The following is an 18,699-nucleotide window of genomic DNA, read 5'->3' on the forward strand; positions in this document are numbered from 1 at the left end:
TGGTGTAAAAGGGGGGCTTTCCGCAAAGGCGTTTCAGATGGGTGGGAATATTATGCTGTAACTAATGTAGATGTTGAAGAGTGCTTTCTTGTCAGAGGAAAAACTGAGTAAATGGGGATTCATTGTTTTTCTGATCAATACAAGGCTTATTTTGTGCTCTGTGATTATACAATAACCCCTCGCTTCAAGCGGTGGGTCATGTGGACTACATGGCTAAATAATGAAGAGGAGAGGAAAGGAGAGAGGACTGGGGAGACCTGCCTGCACTTTGGGTCTGGTTCACTGTCTAGGATATTATTACACAGAGCTCACTATGAGAGCTCCTAATTCTTCTGGCTTTGTCTGGCCATTCAAAAGTCAGTGCATTTTTGTAAGGCCCACACACTAATGTGAAGCGGTGAGAGGGGTGTGGGGGTTAGCGGTGAACTCTTAACAGGACGTGCTGGCAAAACACAGTCAGGAAGTTAGTTTTTTTGTGCATGAGTCTATCTATGCTTCAGTGAAATATTAGGGGATGTTTTGCCTCTTGATATAACAAATATGCTTAGAAATGGGGAAGGTCGTGGCCAAGTCTCCCCCTCCCCCTTCCCATTTCCATTTGGTACAGCCCACCACTCCCCTCTGCTCCTCCCTCCCACACCCCCTTTTGGTAATGAGGCTGTGACATCACCACTGAACACAAGGTCTGTGAGTGGCTGCTGAAGGAATTCCATGCTGCTGGCTCCTCCCCCCTCCCTAAGATTTGTGAAAGGTGTGCAGTGTTTGAGCAGCCCTCCGCTCATTGCAGGAGTACAGAGTCCAGCGTGCTTTCTCTGCTTCCCTCTCTCTCACTCTGTCAGTCTCTCTCTCCCTGTGGCTTTTACCATATTGGAACGCAGCACTTTATCTTTCTCACTGTGTGTGTTAGTGTCAGCAGCCTGCTTGTGCTGTGTGAGGATGGGGGGATGATAGAGGACAGAAGACTGAGACCAGTATGATGCTGCAGTGCTGCTGAGCCAGCATTTCACCTCGGGGCTAACTGCTGCATGATCACCCAGAGAGGGACTCTCCCAGCTAACCTCTTACACCTCGGACCACCGCTGTACATTATTTTTTAGAAGGAGGGGGACCAGTGAACCCTTCTTCTCTCCAGCCCTTTATTTTCTACTAGACTGATGGAGCTACAGAGGGCGACCAGCATGCCTGGCCCCTTGTCCCCAGGGCCTCTCTTTCCAGGGTCCCACTCCCCAGGGCCCCTGTCCCCTTCCTCTGGGCCCGGCCCCTCTCTGGCCTCCAGCCCCGGCCCTGATCCGGGCTACTCCGCTAAACAAGCTGCCTTCAACTACAACCAACTCGAGGGCCGTTTTAAGCAGCTGCAAGGTAAGACCAGTAGGGAGGAAAGCAGAGCCCAGGGCTTTGTTTACCAGCGTTGCTATGCACGCTAAAGCTAGCGGATGATTGCGGACGAACAGGGGAAGGGTCTGTAGGATCCGGCTCATAAAGACGTGATTTCATGGTGGCGGGAAGCAGTTGTAAATCTCAGGATGCCTGGGGACGTGAGGTCTTTCCCGTCTTTGTGTTGCATTGTCTGTCAGTGATAGGAGAGGGTCGCAGCATCCTCTAATTCCTACGAGGGAGAGGGCTGGGGGATCATGAGGCAATGACAGACGCGATCCAGCACCTAATGAAATGAGGTAGTGCAGGGAAGGAAGAGAGGAGGACTGGATATCAGCTACACGCGTAGAGAGACACCTTTTTAGGGGGTGACGACCGGGTAAAAGGAAAGGAAAGAGCCTTTCAGATCAGACAGCATGTCTGCAGCTGATTGGCTGTTCCAAGACAACAATGGCAGGAGAAGAGAGCTAAGGAGAGAGATGTGGGAGGGGTGGTGTACTCCTGTGTTCCTTTGTAAGCAGCATGGTGCTAGAGGAGGAGAGCCCTTGCACCTTACCATGTTAGACTGTGTTTTGGAGCTATTTGACATAGTAGAGCCCTGACATTGCTCCGTGTTAGACGGTGTGTTGTGGAGCTGTTAACCAGACAGGGGGAGTCTCACGTAGCCTTGTTTTGCAGCAGATTAGAGGGTGAAAGAGGGCTGTGATGGAGCACGCTCCACTGAGCATGCTCCGAACAGCAGTGGTGTAAAGTACTTAAGTCGTTTATTGAGGTATCTGTACTTTACTATTAATATTTTTGACTACTTTTACTTTTACTTTACTACATTCCTAAAGAAAAGTATGTACTTTTTACTCCATACATTTTCCCTGACACCCAAAAGTACTCGTTACATTTTGAATGCTTAGCAGGACAGAAAATGGTCCAATTCACACACTTATCAAGAGAACATCATTACTGCCTCTGATCTGGCGGAAACACTAAACACAAATGCTTAGTTTGTAAATGATGTCTGAGTGTTGGAGTGTGCCCCTGGCTATCCTTAAATGAATAGAAATACGAAAATTGTGCCTACTGGTTTGCTTAATATAAGTAATTAGAAATTATTCTTACTTTTACTTTTGATATTTAAGTATATTTTAGCAATTACATTTACTTTTGATACTTAAGTATATTTAAAACCAAATACTTTTAGACTTTTACTCAAGTAGTATTTTACTGGGTGACTTTCACTTTTACTTGAGTCATTTTCTATTAAGGTATCTTTACTTTTACTCAAGTATGACAATTGGGTACTTTTTCCACTTCTGCCAAACAGCGGGAAGAGCATTTGAGCACCTCTCTGTCCCGTGCAGTCTGCCTGCATGCCACAACCCTGCCCGCTCACTGAAGTGTGTGTTTGTGGTATGTTTGGGTCTCTCAGTGCTGCTCTCGTTCCCTTTCTCATGGGCAAAACTTAAAGAACAAACAGGACTCCCCATCTTAGCTGAGACAGAAGTCTTGTCTCAGTCTGTGTTACAAACAAAGCCTCGTATACAGTAGCCTCCGATCATTTGTTAATATCTGTTATTTCTGTGGGGCAAGATGCTGTTTGTTGAGTGGGATCCTGTGGGGGTTGGTTGTTGTCTTGTGCTCAGAGCTGTGACGTATAAGGAGGTCACAACAGGAACATGAGGCCCGGGGTGAAGCAGGGGGCAGGTGTTCAGGGCAGAGCGTGACACATGCACACACACAATCTCATGAAAACACCATTATACAGTACGTGTACACACAGACACATACATCATCGCAGGCGCCAGGAATGAATGAGTGTGTTGATTTATGATATTCTGATATTTTCCTATGCAAGCTAATAAAGTATCTATGAGATTAGGTATTAGTGAATGATGATACATTTTCCTGTCAGTCTCATCTAACTGATTTCATTAGCATGCTAGTCTCAGAGAGGCCTCTGGAACCCATGACTCCAGAGTCTTTGTTATCTGTTATCGTTACTCAGTGTGTATTTATTCCTCATGTTATTCTTTTTCTATTATTTCTCTATTTTTCTCTCTGCATTGTTGGGAAGGGTCCGTAAACAGTTCACCTGTTGTTTACGAAGCATGTGACAAATAACATTTGATTTGTTACGAGCCAATGTCACTGTGAGACTGAGTTTCCCCTGATTTAATATGAATCACTGCAGCCCCGACAGCACTTTCCCTCCACACAGAGACATGGGACAGGGAGGGACACCGCCCAAGTATTGTGGCATCGCTGAGATAGTGTAGTGTTGAAACGTGGCAGATTGGTCTGTCGTTTATTGGTCTTTTGCATTAGCTTTTTCTGTACAGAGAAGGGTGCCAGAGAAAGGTGCTGACCCAATGAACTATTGTCCCATTCGGCTACATATTTCTGTCTGGGTTCCGCATGGAGAACACTAGCTCATGATAAGGTCTCTGTGTGCACCCACTTTGGTGTTTAGTACTGGACATGAAGGCACTGATAAATTCACAGACAATTCCAATCTTTATTGCTTTGGGTCTGGTTTCTGAGGCCAGTCCATTTGGCTATGGGTCAGCTCTAGCACCTAACTGTTGCTTGGTGTTAGACGTGTCAGTGCAGTAGAAGCACTCGTAATACAGTTATCAGCCTTGTAACACCACTGTCAGACTCTGCCTGCACTGCCCCTGTGTGCTGTAGGGGCCATGGTGAATGAATAAACAACACTTCTAAAATAGACAGGGTGAAAGAGGAAGGAAGTTGGCATCTTTATTAAAGTGGCAGTCATTGCTACATTCCCAGCGCAATGCAATCAATGACTCTGTGGAAAACCATGCCTGTTGCGCTGGTTTGATTGTACTGTATATCGAATTGTTGCAGAGGAAAGAGGAGCCTCTTGGTTCCAAGTCTGGTTGAATGTGTGTTTTATTTGTGCCGCAATGCTACTATAATTAAGCAATAAGGTCCAAGGAGGTGTGGTATATGGCCAATATACCACGGCTAAGGGCTGTTCTTATGCACGACGCAACGCGAAGTGCCTGGACACAGCCCTTAGCCGTGGTATATTGGCCACAAACCCCTGAGGTGCCTTATTGCTATTATAAACTGGTTACCAACATAATTAGAGCAGTAAAAATAAATGTTTTGTCATAGCCATGGTATACGGTCTTATATACAACGGCTGTCAGCCAATCAGCATTCAGGGCTCGAACCACCCAGTTTATAATGAAAAACAGAATATCTGTCAGGTGACGTGTGTTTAACTGGTGGTAGTACATCTTTCACAGGTGGTAGTATGTCTTCAGACTTCACACTCCATTATAATTCCATCTGGGTGGATGTGTAGGGTTGGAATGACTGGGAGGCCATAATGCCACAGTTCTTTCTGCTCCCTGGACTTGAGATGCTGTAACATGAGCTCGGTGGAAATCTTGCATTTCCTGGAGCTGTGCTGAAGGTTAAGGAGGGCCAGACAAAGAGCGATAGGGGGAGACTATACAAACCTGTCCTTGTGTCTGGCCTCCCACCGGCCTTAGAATGATTGATTTGTCAGAGAATAGGAGGACTCCGGTCTTTGGCACTCTTATAACTTCATTTAAAAATGGCCACCAGCAGATCCATAAATAACCTAGACCATTACAGCGATGATGGAGGCCCTGGTTAGCAAACATGAGGTAGAAGAAAATCACGTGGTAAAAAGAAAAACCCTATGCTGCTGATGCTTGCATTGAATTCTTACCTCATCTGTCTATCCATCATATGACCTCAGAAGTCTGTCTGGCAATGAAAGTACTGGCACTAGGGGAAATGACAGACCTTGGCAGCACACAAAGTTAGTGTGGATAGTGATGTCTTCTGCGAGGGAAGAAATACATCAAATGCTCTAAAGGGCTGTAGACTGTATGGATATCAAACATAAGATCACCATATGGGTGTGATGTAGGCATAGCTACACAGTACAGGCCTACAGGTTCAGGTTGGCATAGCTACACAGTACAGGCCTATATGTTCAGCTTGACATAGCTACACAGTACAGGCCTACAGGTTCAGGTTGGCATAGCTACACAGTACAGGCCTACATGTTCAGCTTGACATAGCTACACAGTACAGGCCTATATGTTCAGCTTGACATAGCTACACAGTACAGGCCTACAGGTTCAGGTTGGCATAGCTACACAGTACAGGCCTATATGTTCAGCTTGACATAGCTACACAGTACAGGCCTACAGGTTCAGGTTGGCATAGCTACACAGTACAGGCCTACAGGTTCAGGTTGGCATAGCTACATAGTACAGGCCTACAGGTTCAGGTTGGCATAGCTACACAGTACAGGCCTACAGGTTCAGGTTGGCATAGCTACACAGTACAGGCCTACAGGTTCAGGTTGGCATAGCTACATAGTACAGGCCTACAGGTTCAAGTTGGCATAGCTACATAGTACAGGCAAATAGCATAGCTACATAGTACAGGCCTACAGGTTCAGGTTGGCATAGCTACATATTACAGGCAGTTAGCATAGCCACACAGTACAGGCCTACAGGTTCAGGTTAGCATAGCTACACAGTACAGGCCAACAGGTTTAGTTTAGGTACAGGTATCAAATAAGTGTAGCCTACCTGTGTGGGTTTTGGTGCTGTGCCATTGGAGGAATGTAGCCAGGTGCCTGGGTATGGCAGGGGTATCAGGAATGAGACCATGTGATGTTGGTTTATCAGAGGAATGTAGTCGTCTAGTTGCGTATGTAGTTCAGGACAGGTATGGTAGGTACAGACTCCTGTATGTGTGATAGTAGAGCAGACTTTTCCATGAGAACTTGATAGGCATCAACTCTTCCCAGATTACCTTCTATTGTTCTCTGTGGATGTGATAACCCCAAGGCCTTATTATCATACTGTAGCCTGGATGATTTGGTACATAATAATAATTTCCCCAGTCCCTTACTGGCAGTGGGTGTGGCCAATGGTGCAGCTTTAGACGCCCTCCTCTTGGCCGCAGAGACAAAATGTAGCTATTTTAAAGCTAGTTTCCTGCAATTGTACACGTTTTGTCTTGGGGCTGAGAAAAAAATGTCACTTTCAAAGCTAATGTCCTGCCATTCTACACATTTTGACATGGGGCGGAGAGAACATTTTGAAGCCCCGTGTAGCTCAGTTGGTAGAGATATTTTATACATCCTTTATATCTGGTTTTAGTGGCTTAAGTTTACACTGAAAATGTTTCACCATCCCGATTTAAAATAAAGAAATAAAAATTGGCAGTGTGCAGGTGCTAAATGCATATAGGGGAAACACTGCCTCTGTTCCGCTCTTGGCTCCAATTCACAACTCTCTGATTGGAGAAAGTCCACAGGGTGAGACACTGGTTGAATAGACTGACTTTACACCCCTTGAGCCACGCTGCATGGAACCCCCTAAACCCCATCAGGGGCCTCCGGATCCCTCTGACAAAGGAGGTTGTATCGGCCTATCAACTCCATGCCAATGCAGTGTGGCCCAGACTGTTATGAATGGGAGTGGAGTGACAGAGACTGGGAATGCTGAGATGACAGGCAGCCTCTTTTATCCAGCAATCAAGAGGGAAAACAACCCAGCCAGCAAAAAATGAACCAAGCTCATTGGATGGCCCAGATTGAGATAGTATCAGTATTGTCAGATGTAATTGGTTGTGAAAGGCCTGCTTGGTCCTGAGTGTGTTTTGGAGCGGATGGGTATGGACAGTGGGATGTCCCTGCTCCCAGTTGAAATGTGCTGGTTTTCAGATGTTGCCTGTGTACATTCTCACACTCTCTGAGGTTTTAGATTGACTCTGGGTCTTTGCATAATTGAACGTTTCTTTGGTTATTTACACCAATACTAGATTACATTTGGCATTGTGAAATGTAAATGAACTTGCAACGGTACATTGTGTTTTACATTTTCTTGTTCATTCTGCTAACAAGAAGATTTTACAGTAAAACACTGAAATTGAAAGTGGTCAGCATTTGTTAAGATAACGCACTGCCAGGAGGATAATAGTAGGTACACACTGGGCTTGCCTGTTCTCTTACAGGGTGGTCAGAGAACAAACAGACTGTTTAATTTTCTTCCTTCAAAACAAAGGTCAGCTTCACCAATCAATTGAAGTGTTGCTACATGTGCAGGGCACCTTTTTCAGGTCGCAACAGTTGGCCAGTCAAGGGTAAACCTCTACTCTAGCAGAGCAGAGAGAGGCAGGCTGATCAGCTGAGTAACCTTGGTAGGCAAAGGCAGCTTTGTTACACCCATAGAAGAGGTTTGACTCAACATGACCTTCTGTATCAAGAGCTTTGGCAGTTAGTGTTGTGAAGAAAATAAACGAATTTAATAGTGTTGAGACTTGGTACATGTGTAGGTAAGGCATCCACAATATCAGTACAGGGAATGTCATGGTAAGTACCGGGGCTTGAGCCCACATTCCACCCTGGTGAAAGGCATGGAAGCATGGGATTTGGGACCGGATGCGTCGGGAATGTGAGTTTGGATATGTTATACGATCCAGATCAAATGGCCCAAAGCCCTGTTTGTGTTAGTCTTCATAACAGTCATGAGAGAGTGAACAGAGTTAGGCTAAAGCCAACCAAGCTGGTCTGTCTATGTCTGTCCACATGTCTCCCCATTACGCTACAGGGTGTGGCTGGAAGAGAGAGTGTCTGTTGCATGTGTGTCTGACATGAGGGTCTCAGAAAGCTTATAGTTTCAGAAGCACATCACCACCCCTCCCCTCTCTATCTACCCCACCCTTTCCCCCTCTCTCTCTCTCCCCCATCTCTTCTCCCCCTTCTCTTATTAAAGACAGATGTTTGATATAATGAGCTTTTCTATCTCCAGGCTTGTAGGCTCTACCCCTCCTAGAAGAGCACCTACACACCAACCCTTATATGTCACAGCCTTGGCCTCTGTATACTTCATTTTATACCTGGGTTATGTTTATTATCAGTAGTACTGGCAGGAAAAGGAGTGGACCTTTTAGTGGAAGTCCATAGCATTAGGTTGTAAGCCAGAATGAGTTCCAGTTCCAATATAGGAAACCTATTGTCCTAATGTAATATCCAAAGCCGCAGACTCAACTGTATATACTGTTTTTGTTCACTATAAATGGTGATATAGATCAGGTCTAAAAAGCCTCTTGATCCTTCCTAAAGAGGTTTAGATTAGGACTGAATGCTTCTCTTTAACGCTCAGTGAATTTGTTTGCATTGGAGTTTCTTCTCTATGCCTAAAGCAACACAGAGAATGACTAGCATGTGCCCTGCACCTCTCCTCTCCTCTCCTCTCCCTCCTACTCTCCATATGACTTCATGACTCCGCTGTGGTTGACTCTGCCTGCCATCTCCTCACTACACCAAGGCAGATTCGTTAAACAGAATAACAGCTCTAATATCTCCTGAACAGCCCCTGTTCCACATGATTGCAGGATTTCAGAGCTTCTTAAAACACGAGTGCGAAATGTTGACATATCTGAGCGATTATGTAGTAGTTAAAATATTTTGGTTCTGTTCAGAACGTTAGCTAGTTGCGCTTGAAGTTTATGAGTAATTCATTGCTCGTAGTATTTATTGTCACACTGAGGATTGCGCCGAATTCCCTGTGAACAGCGTCATGTGTTCTTTATTTTACTACATTCGAAGGCTTGTCTTACTCTCTTAGCGACTAGCTAGTATACAGTCTTCTGTGTGACTGTCTTTGATCAAACACATACAGGTCACTGCCAAAATAAAGGAAACCCCAATATAAAGTGCCTTAGTAGGGCATTGGGCCACCATGAGCCACCAGAACAGCTTCAATGTGCCTTGGCATAGATTCTAAAAGTGTCTGGAACTCTATTGGAGGGATGCGACACCATTCTTCCACAATAAATTACATATTTTGGTATTTTGTTGATGTTGGTGGAAAACACTGTCTCAGACGCCGCTCCAGAATCTCCCATAAGTGTTCAGTTGGGTGGAGATCTGGTGTCTGAGACACACACACACCCTTTAAACCCCTTATGCTCCTTTGAGACCCCTCTTTCAAAGTCACTGAGAGCTCTACTTCTAGCCATGGTAGGCAAAATAATGGGCAACTGGGCATGTTTATACATGACCTTACCTCTTATGGGATGTTACATGCTTAATTAACTCATGAACCACACCTGTGTGGAAGCACCTGCTTTCAATATACTTTGTATCCCTCATTTACTCAAGTGTTTACTTTTTTTGGCAGTTTCCTGTAGCTTTAGATACAAAAATGGACAGTCATGAATGCACTTAAGCAAATCGTACACTTAAGCAAATCTCTTTGCGCTCCCAGATAGTCATATCTGTAACTGTAGGTTCTTCTCTGAATGAGTGAATAGTCATCTCTAGAAACAGGCTGCAAAAATTATGAACAAAGTTCACACTCACAGATGTGGTTATGTAAGATTATACAGGAAACGCATCATACATTTTCATTTTTCAACTGGGTTTCTGAGTGTATGACTTGAGTAATAAACTAACATGAATTATCTCCCTTGTGAGGCCACACAGCTGTAGCTCTCTCTCTGTAACTCTCCTCTTGGCTCTGTACTAATACAATGAAGGGAAACATACTGCTCGACCAGCCGTGACATAACCCGATAGGAAAATGCTCTCTGTCTTTTTTTAGTTGGTGGGTGTTTTTATGTCCCTGTTCAGTAAATTAGGGCCCTGTTGAGGTGCCTGTCTGTTCGACACAGTGTGCCAGCTATCATGTGTGGGCCCATCAGAAAGGGCACTTACACTGTGGCAGCCATTTTACTTCTTGTTTGTCCTTCAACCGCTCTCTCCCGCTCTCTGAGGTATTGGGTGTGCACCTTGCACTGAGTAGGAAGTTGAGAAATTACTGATTTATAAGTGAAACACTGTGGCCTACATTAGAGGCAGGGTGGAAACATTTGGGAGGACGCCCCCAGGGGTACGTGGTTGTATACTTGGTCTGGATGCAGGGGCACACAGCTGTGTCCTGACTGGAGATTGAAGCGATGTGTAAATCTGCACTCTCTGGACAAGCAGGGTTGTGTATACATACAGATGATATGTCTGTGTGAGCTTTAGCTGGAGTCATCTGAAACCTTTCATCCATCTTGTGTCATTTGCACAGCTATCTTCAACGGGACAGTGCCACACAGGATTCCCAATCGTACATTCAGTTTTTCCACACACACACACATACTGTACAGTCATGGTCAAAAGTTTTGAGAATTACACAAGTATTGGTCTTCACAAAGTTTGCTGCTTCAGTGTTTTTAGATATTTTTGTCAGATGTTACTATGGTATACTGAAGTATAATTACAAGCATCCCATAAGTGTCAAAGGCTTTTATTGACAATTACATTAAGTTTATGCAAAGAGTCAATATTTGCAGTGTTGACCCTTCTTTTTCAATACCTCTGCAATCCGCCCTGGCATGCTGTCAATTAACTTCTGGGCCACATCCTGACTGATGGCAGCCCATTCTTGCATAATCAATGCTTGGAGTTTGTCAGAATTTGTGGGTTTTTGTTTGTCCACCCGCCTCTTGAGGATTGACCACAAGTTCTCAATGGGATTAAGGTCTGGGGAGTTTCCTAGCCATGGACCCAAAATGTTGATGTTTTGTGCCCGAGCCACTTAGTTAGTTGCCTTATGGCAAGGTGCTCCATCATGCTGGAAAAGGCATTGTTCGTCACCAAACTGTTCTTGGATGGTTGGATGTGTTGGTACCATTCTTTGTTCATGGCTGTGTTCTTAGGCAAAATTGTGAGTGAGCCCACTCCCTTGGCTGAGAAGCAACCCCACACATGAATGGTCTCAGGATGCTTTACTGTTGGCATGACACAGGACTGATGGTAGCGCTCACCTTGTCTTCTCCGGACAAGCTTTTTTCCGGATGCCCCAAACAATCGGAAAGGAGATTCTGAGAAAATGACTTTACCCTCAGCAGTCCAATCCCTGTACCGTTTGCAGAATATCAGTCTGTCCCTGATGTTTTTCCTGGAGAGAAGTGTCTTCCTCGCTGCCCTTCTTGACACCAGGCCATCCTCCAAAAGTATTCGCCTCACTGTGCGTGCAGATGCACTCACACCTGCCTGCTGCCAGTCCTGAGCAGGCTCTGCACTGGTGGTGCCCCGATCCTGCAGCTGAATCAACTTTAGGAGCCGGTCCTGGCGCTTGCTGGACTTTCTTGGGCGCCCTGAAGCCTTCTTCATAACAATTGAACCTCTCTCCTTGATGATCCGATAAATGGTTGATTTAGGTGCAATCTTACTAGCAGCAATATCCTTGCCTGTGAAGCCCTTTTTGTGCAAAGCAATGATGACGGCACCTGTTTCCTTGCAGGTAACCATGGTTAACAGAGGAAGAACAATAATTTCAAGCGCCACCCTCCTGTTAAAGCTTCCAGTCTGTTATTCTAACTCAATCAGCATGACAGAGTGATCTCCAGCCTTGTCCTCGTCAACACTCACCTGTGTTAACGAGAGAATCACTGACATGATGTCAGCTGGTCCTTTTGTGGCAGGGCTGAAATGCAGTGGAAATGTTTTTTGGAATGTTTTTTGGGGATTAAGTTCATTTTCATGGCAAAGAGGGACTTTGCAATTAATTGCAATTCATCTGATCACTCTTTATAACATTCTGGAGTATATGCAAATTGCCATCATAAAAACTGAGGCAGCAGACTTTGTGAAAATTAATATTTGTGTCATTCTCAAAACTTTTGACCACGACTGTATAGTACATGTAGACTTTGTGTTGGTAACTGAACAGAACCTGCAGTCCACATCTCTTTCAATTACCATCCCAGCCACCACAGGGTGAGGCAACTGTGAATGACATCAGCCACCAAAGGCCTCAGCCAGAATTTCATTTTGTTGAATGTCTCACCGTATCGTAATGTTTATTTTTGTGCACCGTCTTTGTGTATTTTGATGAATTGTCTCCAGGAAAAAGTCCAAATTCCTCCCAACCAGATGTAGATATAATTAAACTGCAGTTTGCTAACAACAATCTGGGACATGTGGCGTTGGGGTGCTGCGCCACAACCAGCGTGAAGTTGTTAAGCTGCTGCTAGCCTGATTTACCGTCTCTGCCACCTCTCTTTATTCCTCTGTTCATCCTTTCACCCTTCCCTCTCTCCATCATCCCTCTCTCACTCTGGATACCAGCTGAATGAGGCACTACTAGGCTATAGTTATCTTTGCCACAGGATTAAGGTGGTAGCACACCTAGAGAAAGAGTTCATTCTAGGATACAGATGCTGATTTCGCCAGCTCATTTCATAGGTATTGGAATTATTTTTCAGAAAAGGTCATAAAGGCACATTACATAGGGCTGCAGTAGCCTACAGACTGTTGTTATATGAAACGATGCAATGTTGATTAGCTCTGTATTCTGGTGAGTAAGACACAATGTGACAGTGTTTTCCTGTGACTGGGTTAGCCGGCGGTCACCGATGGCCTGGCTGTCCCCAAACACACAGCTGCAGAGAGCTGCCCTGGGCATCAGTATCATTGGACGGACAGGCAGAAGGTCGTCCCGCTAGAGAGAGGGGAAGACGTATGTTTCTGGAAAGAGGGAGCCGGACTGGCAGACAAGGCTTCCTGAAATGTAGTCACTCTGAACTCTGTTTTGAATTCCTTTGTCAAGGCCTTAGGACCTTGTGCAATATTCCATTTGTTCAGTTTTATTTTGGTCTTAGGGCAATAGTGCCACATGCAGTGTTGGGGAAGAAAATATAGTTTACCAAGCTACCAATTACTTCACATTGGAAGAAGTTAAGCAAAAAAGTTAACTACTAAAAATACTACCAATATGTTATTTTGTTCAATTACAACCAAGCTACTGTAAAATTTAGTTAAATTACTAGTTAAACTACATGTCATTCACTACTCCCCAACCCTGGTCACGTGGTCTGTACCGTACATTCCCTTCTCTCTTTGTGTCACGTTTCTCAGCTCCACACACTGATTACTCATTTTTCTCCTCTACAACTGGACCAGCAACTGGTAATTGTCTAGTGTAGTAATTCCTGATTCATAACCATACATTTTTTATGACAACTTAGATTAAGCATAATGGCTTTAAAGTATACAGTTGAAGTCAGAAGTTTACATACACTTAGGATGGAGCATTAAAACTCGTTTTTCAACCACTCCACACATTTCTTGTTAACAAACTATAGTTTTGGCAAGTCGGTTAGGACATCTACTTTGTGCATGACACAAGTAATTTTTCAACAACTATTTACAGACAGCTTATTTCACTTATAATTCACTGTATCACAATTCCAGTGGGTCAGAAGTTTACATACATTAAGTTGACTGTGCCTTTAAACAGCTTGGAAAATTCCAGAAAATTATGTCATGGCTTTAGAAGCTTCTGATAGGCTAATTTACATCATTTGAGTCAATTGGAGGTGTACCTGTGGATGTATTTCAAGGCCTACCTTCAAACTCAGTCCCTCTTTGCTTGACATCATGGGAAAATCAAAAGAAATTAGCCAAGACCTCAGAAAAAAAATTGTAGACCTCCACAAGTCTGGTTCATCCTTGGGAGCAATTTCCAAATGCCTGAAGGTACCACGTTCATCTGTACAAACAATAGTACGCAAGTATAAACACCATGGGACCACACAGCCATCATACCGCTCAGGAAGGAGATGCATACAAAAGTATCTATATCCACAGTAAAACAAGTCCTATATCGACATAACCTGAAAGGCCGCTCAGCAAAGAAGAAGCCACTGCTCCAAAACTGCCATATAAAAGCCAGACTACGGTTTGCAACTGCACATGGGGACAAAGATCGTACTTTTTGGAGAAATGATTAAACAAAAATGGAACTGTTTGGCCATTATGTTTGGAGGAAAAATGGGGTAGCTTGCAAGCCGAAGAACACCATCTCAACCGTGAAGCATGGGGGTGGCAGCATCATGCTGTGGGGGTGCATGGCTGCAGGAGGGACTGGTGTACTTCACAAAATAGATGGCATCATGAGGAAGGAAAATTATGTGGATATATTGAAGCAACATCTCAAGACATCAGTCAGGAAGTTAAAGCTTGGTTGCAAATGGGTCTTCCAAATGGACAATGATCCCAAGCATACTTCCAAAGTTGTGGCAAAATGGCTTAAGGACAACAAAGTCAAGGTATTGGAGTGGCCATTACAAAGCCCTGACCTCAATCCTATAGAAAATGTGTGGGCAGAACTGAAAAAGTGTGTGTGAGCAAGGAGGCCTACAAACCTGACTCAGTTACACCAGCTCTGTCAGGAGGAATGGGCCAAAATACACCCAACGTATTGTGGGAAGCTTGTGGAAGGTTACCCAAAATGTTTGACCCAAGTTAAACAATTTAAAGGCAATGCTACCAAATACTAATTGAGTGTATGTAAACTTCTGACCCACTGGGAATGTGATGAAAGAAATAAAAGCTGAAAGAAATCATTCTCTCTACTATTATTCTGAAATGTCACATTCTTAAAATAAAGTGGTGATCCTAACTGACCTAAGACAGGGCATTTTTACTAGGATTAAATGTCAGTAATTGTGAAAAACTGAGTTTAAATGTATTTGTCTAAGGTGCATGTAAACTTCTGACTTCAACTGTGCATGATGTCACATGTAGAATGGACAGTACTCTATAGAGGTACTGTGTGGGCAGAACAGTCAGAGAGGGGAGGGGGTAGCTACTAGCTAGATATCCTGGCCAAGTCTCAGCCATGTGGCCACACCCCACCCCACCCCAGCCCAGCCAGTATGGCCAGAGGCAACCTTTGTTCCCCACGCTGTAGTCAAGGTCGACCTCTAATATGCATGACTGTGTCTGTGAGCTTTATTATTGACCCAAAGAGGACCCGCATATCAATGTGCTGCTACTCTGTCAGATGCTGCTTTAAATGGGGCTCCCCCTACACACACACACACACACACACACACACTGTGTGTTACACCCACTCTGGAAATAGCCCCACTGTTGGTTCAGCATTATTGATAAGCCACTGAGTAATTTAAGACGCCTCTCCTGACATTGAGACCTGGGGGTTTTGACTACCTAGCAGAATGAAAGTCTTTGTAGCCAATCAGCAGAGTGGGCTAGCCTTTTCTATTACTGCCTCTACAAACAGGCTTATACACAAAGTGTGTGAGGCATGCGTGATTTATTTTAGAAAGCATTGTTTTGAATTATAATGACCCAATCGAAGCCGGGCGGGCGGGTTGTCCGCTTTGACGCCTCACTCAATTAGAACATGTCTCTATTTTTGCGTTTTATAGCTGGTGCTGTAGTCACACAAAACAATAAACATTTTGTCATAATTAACTTTTTTTCGAGCTCATTTGAATTGGAATAGGTAGCTAAGGGTTGAGGCTTTACCATAAATTAGACCAATTCATCCACTTATGGAAACACAACATCGCTATCAACAAAGATGATTGGAGATATGGACTATCCTGCTAGCATTCAGTCACTGCTCTGCCTGTCCCGTCCTTTCCACCCGCCTCACTCTTTAGTCTTTTATGATTTAATAACATTTTATAGGGTAGGCCAGCAATTACATTAGGCTAAAATAGAATTGTTCCATCTCATTCCCAGAGGCCTGGTCTGTGCTCTTAGTTTGTCACTTACAGCTTTTTATCTTTAGCTTCTAAAAAACGTTTATATTTTCTCCCACTGCAGTTTCTTTATCTCTTCTTAGCTCACTGACTTTACTTTGAATCCATTCAGACTCCTCTTCTTCACTAATGTATCAGCTCATCTTGGCTGTGTAACATCCTCCCTCCTCTGAAATCACCTTAGTTTTGCTCCACTGAGCTCTGAGAGCAGGAAGTAAGTCCTCGTATGACTGGGTGCAGTCTGCTAAATGTCACTGGGATTAAATCTATGGCTCTGCCATTAGCTCAGATGACTGGTTTTTCGAGCCATCACCATCCAAGACATCACCCCTCCCAAACATATCCAAACTCATCCAGTGTCTCAGAAGGACATGTCATCAAATGGTCCTGTTCTGTCTGCCTTGTCTCTCTTTATTTGACACGTGTTTGGAATTGGGGACCTTGGACTTAAACGTCCTTTTCCTTGTCTAACTCACAACTCTTTAGTTAATAACCTCAGAGTCCATTTTGGAGCTGTTTCACAGAAATGCTCAACATTCACTCGCCTGAGGCCCTGCAGACGCCTGTGAAAACTAGCATGTCTCCTTTACATTCGGTGTCTGTGTGACTGCACTGGCTGCCTCACACTAATTCCAGAAGCATATACTGAGGAGCCAGAGAGAGGATGTGACAATATCCATCTCTGTCATTTTGTATTTTATCTCACCGTCAAACTTTCTCTCTCTTTCATAGTGCTTCTTTTCCTTGGCTCTATTACCTGAGAGGCCAAGTCACACAATTCCAGGCCTGATGATAGCAATACAATGCAATGTCAAACTATTACATAATATTCTTAACACTTTTATACAGTGTACATTACTACTGTATTACTGCTTTTGACATTTTAACTTAACATTGCATTTCAACAGTCACACAGAGTAAAACAACTCTGGTCTTGGCAGATTAATAGGATACTTAGCATTTAACCTTTAGGTCTTTTTGAGTAGATTTGATGTAAGGAGTTGACATTGATTGCACACAGTTCAGTGATCAGGACACCATGCATAGCCTAGCGGTTGTCCACAGATTGTGGTCTGATCATTTGGTAGACTTTGATTTGTGGGTCTTGGTCAGTGGTCTGTGATTGTGGTCTGTGACTGTTTGTCATGATTGTGGTCCGAGAGGGTTACTGTTTGTACTCTGCAGAGCCAGAGAGCTGCAGGTTGAGATAAGGAGTTCTTGTATGTGTGTTGTGTGCGCACGCTTGAGCGTGTGTATCTGTGCCTGTGTTTGTCTGTTTGCACCTGAGCATGTGTGTGTATGCATGAGCATGTGTGTGCTTGAGAGTGTGTGTGCACATACAGTTGAAGTCGGAAGTTTACATACACTTAGGTTGGAGTCATTAAAACTCGTTTTTCAACCACTCCACAAATTTCTTGTTAACAAACTATAGTTTTGGCAAGTTGGTTAGGACATCTACTTTGTGCATGACACAAGTCATTTTTCCAACCATTGTTTACAGACAGATTATTTCACTTATAATTCACTGTATCACAATTCCAGTGGGTCAGAAGTTTACATACACTAAGCTGACTGCCTTTAAACAGCTTGGAAAATCCCAGAAAATGATGTCATGGCTTTAGGCTAATTGACATCATTTGAGTCAATCGGAGGTGTACCTGTGGATGTATTTCAAGGCCTACCTTCAAACTCAGTGCCTCTTTGCTTGACATCATGGGAAAATCAAAAGAAATCAGCCAAAAAAATGGTAGACCTCCACGAGTCTGGTTCATCCTTGGGAGCAATTTCCAAACGCCTGAAGGTACCACGTTCATCTGTACAAACAATAGTACGCAAGTATAAACACCATGGGACCACGCAGCCGTCATACCGCTCAGGAAAGAGAAGCACGTTCTGTCCTAGAGATGAACGTACTTTGGTGCGAAAAGTGCAAATCAATCCCAGAACAACAGCAAAGGACCTTGTGAAGATGCTGGAGGAAACAGGTACAAAAGTATCTATAACCACAGTAAAACGAGTCCTATATCGACATAACCTGAAAGGCCGCTCAGCAAGGAAGAAGCCACTGCTCCAAAACCGCCATAAAAAAGCCAGACTATGGTTTGCAACTGCACATGGGGACAAAGATCGTACCTTTTGGGGAAATGTCCTCTGGTCTGATTAAACAAAAATAGAACTGTTTGGCCATAATGACCATCGTTATGTTTGGAGGAAAAAGGGGGATGGCTTGCAAGCCAAAGAACACCATCCCAACCGTGAAGCACGGGGTTGGCAGCATCATGCTGTGGGGGTGCTTTGCTGCAGGAGGGACTGGTGCACTTCACAAAATAGATGGCATCATGAGGAAGGAAAATTATGTGGATATATTGAAGCAACATCTCAAGACATCAGTCAGGAAGTTAAAGCTTGGTTGCAAATGGGTCTTCCAAATGGACAATGACCCCAAGCATACTTCCAAAGTTGTGGCAAATTGGCTTAAGGACAACAAAGTCAAGGTATTGGAGTGGCCATCACAAAGCCCTGACCTCAATCCTATAGAAAATTTGTGGGCAGAACTGAAAAAGCGTGTGCAAGCAAGGAGGCCTACAAACCTGACTCAGTTACACCAGCTCTGTCAGGAGGAATGGGCCAAAATTCACCCAACTTATTGTGGGAAGCTTGTGGAAGGCTACCCGAAACGTTTGACCTAAGTTGGGTTGAGAATTGGTGACTGAGACGGCCATGGCATATGGTTTA

The 18,699-nt window shown here is 44.1% G+C and overlaps 1 protein-coding gene across 2 annotated transcripts in view; it reads left to right on the forward strand.

Annotated features, from left to right (window-relative positions):
- The first annotated feature begins 790 nt into the window (after positions 1-790).
- Positions 791-18,699, forward strand: part of LOC311132174 (spectrin beta chain, non-erythrocytic 1-like) — an 82,004-nt gene continuing 64,095 nt past the window's right edge. For both annotated transcript variants that reach the window (XM_084165393.1, XM_084165392.1), the window contains exon 1: positions 791-1,359. In XM_084165393.1, the coding sequence (XP_084021519.1) occupies positions 1,155-1,359 (205 nt within the window). In that variant the 5' untranslated portion in view covers positions 791-1,154. The remainder of the gene's footprint in view (positions 1,360-18,699) is intronic.

This window comes from Coregonus lavaretus (assembly GCF_964263955.1).
Source record: "Coregonus lavaretus genome assembly, chromosome: 1".
NCBI lineage: Eukaryota > Metazoa > Chordata > Actinopteri > Salmoniformes > Salmonidae > Coregonus > Coregonus lavaretus.